Here is a 9,381-nt window from a genome sequence, read left to right as displayed (position 1 = left end):
TTACTAAACTGGCACCAACACTCTCAAAACTATCATATGAAGAGAGACTACAAAAACTTAAACTACAGACACTAGAGCAAAGAAGAGAGAGAGGAGATTTGATAGCTATTTACAGAATCATGAAAGGCATAGAAATTACTGATAGAGAGAATCTGATAAAATGGGATGACAGAAATACAAGAGGACACGGAAAGAAAATAAAAAAAGACAACTATAGAAGAGATTTGAAAAAGAACAGCTTTCCTCACAGAGCAATAGACAGTTGGAACAAGTTAGATGAGAAAGTGGTGTGTGCAAAAACAATACATGAATTTAAAAATAGTTTAGATAAAATGAGATATGAAGACGGGACCTCACGAGCATAGCTCCCCTTCCCGTAAAATACAACTAGGTAAATACTAGGTAAATACACACACACACACATAGAAAATGAGAAGGACCTGGGAGTCATTATTATAAATAATATGTCCCATGAGAAACATATAAAGAAAATTTTCGGAGAAACATATAATCTAATAAGAACAATCAAAGTGGCATTTACATACATGGACGAAGAAATGGTGAAGAAAATACTAGTCACTTTGATAATACCAAGATTGGGGTAGGCAGCGACGACGTGGTCACCAAGTACAAAAAATGTATAACAAAACTTGAAAGAACACAAAGAGCAATTACGAAATTGGTGTAACCATAATCTCACAGATTACAACACAATGGAAAACTACACAGCAACACACATACGAACACACACACACACACACCACCCAACCTCTTCCTTCACGTGACCAAACCGTGAACTGCCCCTGATTCCTAAGAACACCTTTTATACATATCCAATATACTATGTGACCTAGATTAATAACCATAATATATTTATAAGCAGACAGAACTAATCATTCAATCTATTGTAGAATAAATACAATAATATCTAAGACTTATACACTGTAATGTGATAATATTAGAATACCATGTACCATTCATTATTGCTGATGTAAGGAAGTTTGAAGAATGTACAGCTACCCCCGAGAGGCGACAAGAGTCAATCCTTGAGGTGGTAGCAAGGCAGACCTGGAAAAGTCTGCGCAGTGTAATCTTTGGAAATAGACTTGTTTAAAAGGGCCTTTTGCAAGTTTAATTATACCACCAAGAAAGGATAGAACATTTACACTGGTGGCAGCGCCACCCATCCCCCGAAATACGTGCTAACGTATGTAGCACGCTTACCCACTTTACTCGTCGAGTAATCCGAGTGTTCAAGAACCAAGAACATTTACACAGTGTTCTTTTCGAAGCACTACAATTGAGTTGTAGTTCACAACCAAAGTGCAGCAGTGCCGATACCCACCAACTCTGCACAATTGTGATCTATCACCATTGACCCCGCTACGACGGACTTCGAACGTGCGACCCAGCCCAGTACAGATATTCATCGCGGTGCCACATCTACAGAAGCGGGAAGTCAGGGTCTCCCATCTACCGGACAGGTCGCCCCTGCTACCATCCCCTTTGGCACCCCCCTCCCCTCCTACGGGCTCGATTACACACCAGGCTCTCTGCATCATCCCAGGACCACCTAGCTGATTCAACGGTCTGCTATACAAGTAACCCTACCAGTCCAACTTACAAGCCCATTATTTTGTCCCTTTTATCTCCATTATATTTATATATATATATATATATATATATATATATATATTTACATATATAAATACTTGTATGTGCATGCATATTCTTATGTTCTCAGATTACTTCATCTAGGATTTCAGTTTTCTTTGAAAGTGAGCAAGCAAAAATTATATATAGATATTTAATTATAGACTAATATTTTAGGTTGTTCTTCGCCTACGTCACATCCCCTATAGTACATTTACATAGGAACTACCTACGGAACCATGAACAAGTAATATACCCCTTTTTTTTTGTTCATGTGTATTTGTATATTGTCTTTCTTTCATGATTGCTTACATGTACAATATCATTTACGATGTAACACAATACCCGATCGCGTTCTGCGGCTAGGAACCTAGTCGAGTCAGTAGATCATAGCTTTTTGAACATGGCGGACTCAGAAGGAGCACAGGAGGCTGATCCCCAAACCCCCCCTGACTCCCCCCATACTAACAATACCGCCCCACCGGCAAATCAAAGCCATGTGAACCCTACCACACCCGAGGCAAATACCCAGCCCTGTACTAACAATACCACCCCACCGGCTAATCAAAGCCATATGAACCTGACTTCATCCCAGGCTAATTACTAACCCAGTACCCCACATACGCCCACCCATCTTCCTAGACAAAATCCCCCCCTTCCAAACCCCCCTACTCAAATCCATAACCACTATACCCTCTCAACCACAAATCCTGATATCCCCACCTTTTCGAAAGCAAGTGGCATCACCATCACTGACTACATCGCAGCATGCGAAGTCCACTTTGCTAACAATAATATAACCCAGGACAAACATAAAATAACTATTCTCAACAACCACATACAGCCAAGGGATGATTGCAAAGATCTCTCCCGTCTCCTAGAATCTAAGCTAGAATCTAACATCACATACGCACAGTATTGCACAGAACTTCAGAAACTCTTCAGCGACAGACCTCAAAATAATTTTCATTTTCTATTCAAATTTATAGAGTTCATGCGCAACCCCCCACCCTCCTCCTCCTTCCACTCTATCGTGGCACAGGTAGCCGAAGTCTCAAAGACAAGCAGAGCTTCACTCAATAACCCCTCCCCATGGGTATCACAGAATAACCAAGGTGTGAACTATGTCAAAGGAGAGGATATTTGCAACCTCCTTGAACTTGCTATGTTTTTCATGGCCCTCCCCATCAAGTGTGAAAGAGAGGCCCAGCGAGTTGACATTGACATAAATGACACCTCTCCGTCCACATACATCCTTCACATTACAGACAAGTGTGGCATTGATAGATTCAGCAATGCTCAACCGGCCAGAATAAACACAATATCCTCCGTACACAACACTCCAATCCCCCCTTACCCCCGCACCCCAAGAGCCCCTATAAATACCCTCAGCCCCATTTGGTGCGATATCCACAAATCTAATTCTCACAACACCTGGGATTGCAGACAACGCCCTAGACAAATTACGATGTGTTCTCTTCATAACACAACATCCCACTCAGACGCAGAGTGCAAAGCCCAAAGACCCTCCACCCAGTCAGCTAGCATGGGAAATAATCAGGCAAGACCTCAAAGACCACCTACCAACCACAGTCAGACTTACTGTACTTTTCATAGCTCTTATAGTCATTCAGATAAAGACTGCCACCAACAAAACCGCCAATCTATCCCTAAACCTACCCATCACAGCCAGGACAAACCATGCTCAGTTCATAACACATACTCCCACTCCGACAACGAGTGCCGAACCCAAAACCCAACACTACGTTCACAACAGGAACGCCCCATTTCTTTCAACAGGACCCAAAACAATCAGTTGGGGGAATCCACACACGCCTCCCACAAGAAAAAATCATAACATCAACCATAGCTAAACCAGAAGCCCTATGTTTCACAGGCACAATAGGGAATTTCCATTGTACATTCCTAATAGATACAGGCACGAAGATAAACATACTTTCACAGTCTATGTGTACACGATTAGGTGATTCCTACCCTACCGACAAACCACACCTCATGGGAACCATGATAAGTGGCACGCACCTAAACTTCACCTCAACCATAACCGCCCCCATAACCATTGATAATAACCCATTCCCACCCACTACCTTCTACGTAGTCAAAAACTGGACCCTTGAATGTGATGGCATTTTAGGTTTGGAATTCTTAGCCAACCACAAAGTCTCTATACATACTAACCCCGCTATGCTCAAGTTAGGTGACATAGAAATCCCCCCTCCCCTATCCCGACGCTTCTAGGCGCTCAGGTGAACACCCTCAGTATCCACCACTACCCCCCGCATCACCCTCCCGGAGTGTCACAACATCCTGCCTGCAACCAAGCTCGCCCAACTCAGCTCTCGCTGACCTCAGCGGAACGCAAAATACCTCCACGAATCCCTGACTCGGCATCGGGCAATGCCACCAACATTACGACACCCTTCCCCAACCACACCTGCCAAGTCAGACAACACCACACCACCTAATCCCCCCCTTTCTCAACACACAGATTCTCAACAAAGGGAAACTTACAATTCCCCCAGGGGAAAGTATGCTTATCTTAGCAATCATACCTGGTGCACTTCCAGGCCAAGATATAATTGTGTCTCCTAATACCTGTACGAGAAAAAATCTCCGTATGCCCGCTGTTTGGGATACAGTTAGAGAGAACAAAGTGGCAATTATCTTGGTAGAGAACATCTCACATACCCCGGTTAAGCTAAACACACACACACACGTTTAGGAACAGCCAAGTTATACATAGACCCCATTCAAGAAACACACACCACTCCAATCAACACCATAATCACCAAACCAAACCCCACTCCGATCCCCCCAGAAGATGTCCCAATTATAGATTTCCAACAAGCCAGGACCAATCTTAGGGACATCCTTCAATCCCATCGTGAGGCAATCGCCTTAGACGATGAACCATTAGGAAAGACTTCTTTGGTTAAACACCATATACACATACCACCCCACACACACCCTAGTTTCATACCAGCTTACAGAATTCCTCAGAGCAAAAAGGAATTGGTGTCACGAAACATAGACGACATGCTGGAACAAGGTGTCATCAGGCACTCGCAATCCCCTTGGAACTCCCCACTTTTCCTAGTTCCTAAAAAGGATGGATCCTTTAGGCCGGTCATAGATTTCCGTAAAGTTAACATCAACACCACCCCAGACCGTATGCCTATGCCTGTCATGGCAGATGTCCTCCAATCTCTGGGACAAGGAAACATGGTTTTCTCAACTTTAGACCTCAAATCAGCCTTTTGGCAGATTGAACTAGAAGAAGAGTCAAAAGAAGTCACAGCCTTCAGTACTGACAAAGGTCATATCGAATTTAATCGAATGCCCTTCGGACTAAAAAATGCCCCTAGTACAAAGACTTATGAATAGCCTTTTCAAAGACAAACTTGGCAAGTCCCTTTTTGTCTACCTAGACGACCTGATAATTTTTTCCCATACGGTAGAGGACCACCTAGACACCCTTGGGTACGTTTTACGAACCATCAAAGAAGCTGGACTCAAAATCCAACTTAATAAGTGCTCATTCCTAAAAAAGGAAATCACCTTTCTTGGCCATACTGTAAACAAAGATGGAATCCACACAAACCCAAACAAAGTCAGGGCAATTGCTGAATTCCCCACCCCGAAGAACGAGAATCAACTCCGTTCTTTCATTGGGATGGCTGCCTATTATAGGCATTTTATAATAAATTTTGCTGACCTAGCTACTCCACTTACCAAATTTACACGTAAGAACATACCTTTCAAATGGGACTCTGAGGAACAAGAATGTTTCGACAAAATAAAGACAGCATTACAAAAGGCCCCCATACTCGCCTTCCCGAATTTTGAGCAGGAATTTTTCCTGTATACAGATGCATCCACCCTAGGGATAGGCGCAGTCCTACAGCAAATAGACTCAAATGGGAAACATAGAGCGATAGCGTACGCAAGCCGCGTATTGAACCCTGCAGAGTGTAACTACTCCACCACCCACTTGGAAGCTCTAGCAGTAGTCTGGGCTCTAAAACATTTCAGAGAACTCATTCTGGGTCACAAAATCAGTATTGACAGACCACCAACCTTTAACAGAATTTTTCGAGGGAAAGACCTTACAAGGTAAGATAGCAAGATGGCATATAACCATATTGGAATACTCCCCTAAAATAGTCTACGTTGAAGGGAAAGCTAACGTCATTGCGGACGCCCTTAGCCGAAACCCCCTAATTGCAACAGTCCCTACCACCAATTGTATTTCCCCCCAGGAACTACGAGAAGAACAGAGAAAAGACCCGACTTGGTCACAGGTAATCCGCCACCTAGAAATGGGAACCACCTTACAAATCCACCCCCCTGTACCCGTCGGAGAATTACACCTAAAGAATGGAATTCTTAAAAGAGGCACTACTATCCCGACCCAAACAATAATCCCTAATTCTTTGATTCCAAGAATCCTCCTCATGGTACACAATAGCCCCATTGCAGGCCACCCAGGCAAAGAAAAATGTCTTGCAAACACCAAACGGGGGTACTACTGGCCCAAGATGGCCACCGACATCAACCGTCACATCGAAGACTGCATCACATGTAGCCAACTTCGTGGACCAGACCCGAAACCACTCCAAATTGGAGAAGTACCCATCCCTTCAGAACCATGGGATACTATGGGCATTGATCTTTTAAAACTACCTCCAAGCCGCCAAGGTTCCCAATACATCCTTACCACAGTAGATTACTTCTCAAAGTATACAATATTAGTCCCCCTGCCAGACAAATCAGCGGAAACAGTGGCCCAAGCTCTAGTCGACCATGTGTTCTGCAAATACAACATCCCCAGGCAAATCCTTTCGGATAACGGGTCCGAATTCAAGAACGAAGTCCTCCAAAACATAGCCAAATTATACCACATCAACAGATTATACGCCACAGCGTATCACCCACAAGGAAACGGCCTAGTTGAGAGAACAAACAGAAAGATCCTCGAAGTCCTCCGCCCCCTGCAAGAATGCCTTTGCGACACATGGGAAGACTGGTTTCCGCAAGTACAAGCCAGCATAAATGGCTCTATAAATTCAGCGACGAACAACTCCCCTCACTTCGTAGTCTTTGGCCAACCCCTCCGTTTGCCTTATGACATCCTTGAAAAAACCCCTCCCCCCCTCTACACCATAGAAGATTACGCAAAACGCGTGGAACTTGCCATGCACTTGATCCACAAAGAGGTCAAAATGAACCTAGAACAAGACAAACAAAAGACAAAAACCATGCAACATAAATACTCTCGATCCTTATCTCTCACCCCAGGTGATGCTGTCATGCTCAAACAACACAACAGATCTGACAAACTTAAACCAAAGTTCTTCGGCCCCCTGGTAGTAGCGGAAACGCTAGGTAATAACAACTACCACCTTATTGACCCATCAGATGACACCCTCATCACAGCACACGGAGAAAAACTGAAACAAATAAAATCCAACCTCGACGTAACCTCCATCCTAAATAGGCATAGATTCCTACCAAACCAGCCTCCACCCACAACCACGCATCCTCAACCCCCCCCCCCTTTCACATGACACTACGCCCCAAGCGCTAACTCACTACACCTGCCCAGATCCCCCCCCCTTAGGGAGCAGGACGTCATGCTCATCTGAGTGGGAAGTGATCACGATCCCTATCCATCCAACCTTTCCCCAACTATATAGTCTCTCTTTACTTCCTTCAGGATCGTGCTCACCTGGCAGAATCATACCCAAATCATACCCATAATGAGAAATATCATGACCATATTAACACAAAACAAAACAGAAAACCATCTGGAGATAACATACCTAACCCCGCTCCCCAACTTCCAGGCCAATCCTACCTCTCATCCTCGTAGTAAGCCTCATCGCAGCCCTTTCCGGCACTGAACAACCGAGGATGATACCAGGAGCGATAGTCGCCCCTGCAGGTCAGGTAATGGTAATCAGAGACACCATTACGGTCAGGATGGAACTCGACATCGCGAGAGTCCATTCTGACCTGGAGTCAATACGTAAACTAACCAACACCATATCGGACCACTTCCATACTACCTTCAAACACCCCGATCCCATGTCTAACTCCTCAAAATCAAGAGACAACATGTTCGACTTAATCTCCACCAAGCTAAACACATTACTCCTCCAGCTCTCCACAATTGAACGGAGTGACATGACATCAACTCATAACTCAGAACTCCACCATGCCTCCTTCAGACATAAAAGAGGACTCATGAACTTCATGGGCTCCCTTTCTAAATCCCTATTTGGCATTGCAACTGAAGAAGATATAACCAATGTTCACCTCACAATAGACAAAATGGTCTCCAAACTAAATAAGATGGGAAAGCTTGTTCTTCTGAACTCCCAAAATTCTCAATACTTAGCAGGATCCGTAAACTTACTACTTGACCGTTTCTCCAAACTCCACGAATATTCCCTTAACCAATCCAACCACCTCCACGAACTAGAAATGTTCATATACTACATTGAACAAATAAAAAGCATAAGCGACCACATAGATATGGTCAGACACTACTACCACTTACTTACACTCGACATCATAGACGCAGCCGCCAACAAGGCCACCTCAAACCTCCTCCCCAAAGGCAAACTAAAAACTGCACTCTCCGTCGCCTTAAGAAACCTCCACCTAAAAAGCATTTTCCCCTCCGAACAACTAGACCTATACTACCCTCTCATTGACACAACACTAGGCACAAATGCAATCTACGCACACATCCCCCTCGACCCACAAAATAGATTCACAGGTTGGAATATAATCCCATTCCCATACACCTACAATAACTCAACTATCACTCTTGATGTGGAACCCACAACTGTCATCAAATCTGACGACGGCCAATGGTATTCATATACCTCCTCTTCCGACCTCGCCAGTTGCAAATCAGCTGTCTCTAAATTCCACATTTGCCCTGCATACCTTTTCAGTTTCTACCGTACCGCAGAATTAACCTGTATGAATCAAATTGTAACATTGAACTCCAGCACCCTTGACAGCTGCACATACAAATAATTCAACCCCAACAAACCCCTTCACGTACACATTAATACCAAATACTTCCTATTCTTCCCGCGAACCACACTCGTTTCTGTAATTTGTAAAGAAAACCCCTCATCTTGGCAGAAACAAATCTGTGGACCTGTCTCAATTCCCGATTCATGCGAAATCTTCTTTGAAAACACAAGATTTCAACCCAACCATCACCACCACATCCTTCGTTATAACCTCACCTCCGTCCTCGACCCCATTGAACCCCTTCCAATACCCCTAATCCCCCCCAAACCTCTTACCATTTCCTTAAACCCACAGGACTACGTAACCCTACTAAACACCACCCATTCAAATATAATGGACACGCTGCAATTCACAACCCCCACACTCCCATCAATCGCTATATCCCTCAGTTCCTTCGCCCTTCTAGTCCTGCTCCTACTCATTTGTAGATTGGTGTATGTTTGTGCATCAAAACGCACTGGCTAGAAGATTATAACCCATATGTAACTTTACGACAGTATCCCATCAAAGGATGTTAGAACCTTTCATACATTTTTTCCACTCCAATTATCCGACTCCCAGAAACGAGTCATACCCAGCAAACTATTTTCCAATATCTTAACTAAAGGGAAGAACCCCCTTCCTCCTTGGTGACCCAAGAGTGCAACTCACCGG

The 9,381-nt window shown here is 44.0% G+C and overlaps 1 protein-coding gene across 1 annotated transcript; it reads left to right on the top strand.

The window, feature by feature from the left end:
- The first annotated feature begins 1,830 nt into the window (after positions 1 to 1,830).
- LOC143039761 (uncharacterized) lies at positions 1,831 to 8,724 on the top strand. The gene is made up of 2 exons (XM_076210003.1): positions 1,831 to 1,900; positions 7,521 to 8,724. Exons 1-2 carry the CDS (start codon positions 1,893 to 1,895, stop codon positions 8,722 to 8,724), a joined length of 1,212 nt encoding a protein of 403 aa, XP_076066118.1. The 5' UTR covers positions 1,831 to 1,892.
- The last annotated feature ends 657 nt before the right edge of the window (positions 8,725 to 9,381 follow it).

This window comes from Oratosquilla oratoria, chromosome 27 (assembly GCF_046742065.1).
Source record: "Oratosquilla oratoria isolate Oo_2021 chromosome 27, ASM4674206v1, whole genome shotgun sequence".
Taxonomy (NCBI): domain Eukaryota; kingdom Metazoa; phylum Arthropoda; class Malacostraca; order Stomatopoda; family Squillidae; genus Oratosquilla; species Oratosquilla oratoria.
Note: the sequence above shows the minus strand (reverse complement) of the source record. Positions and strands in the feature narration are given on the sequence as shown.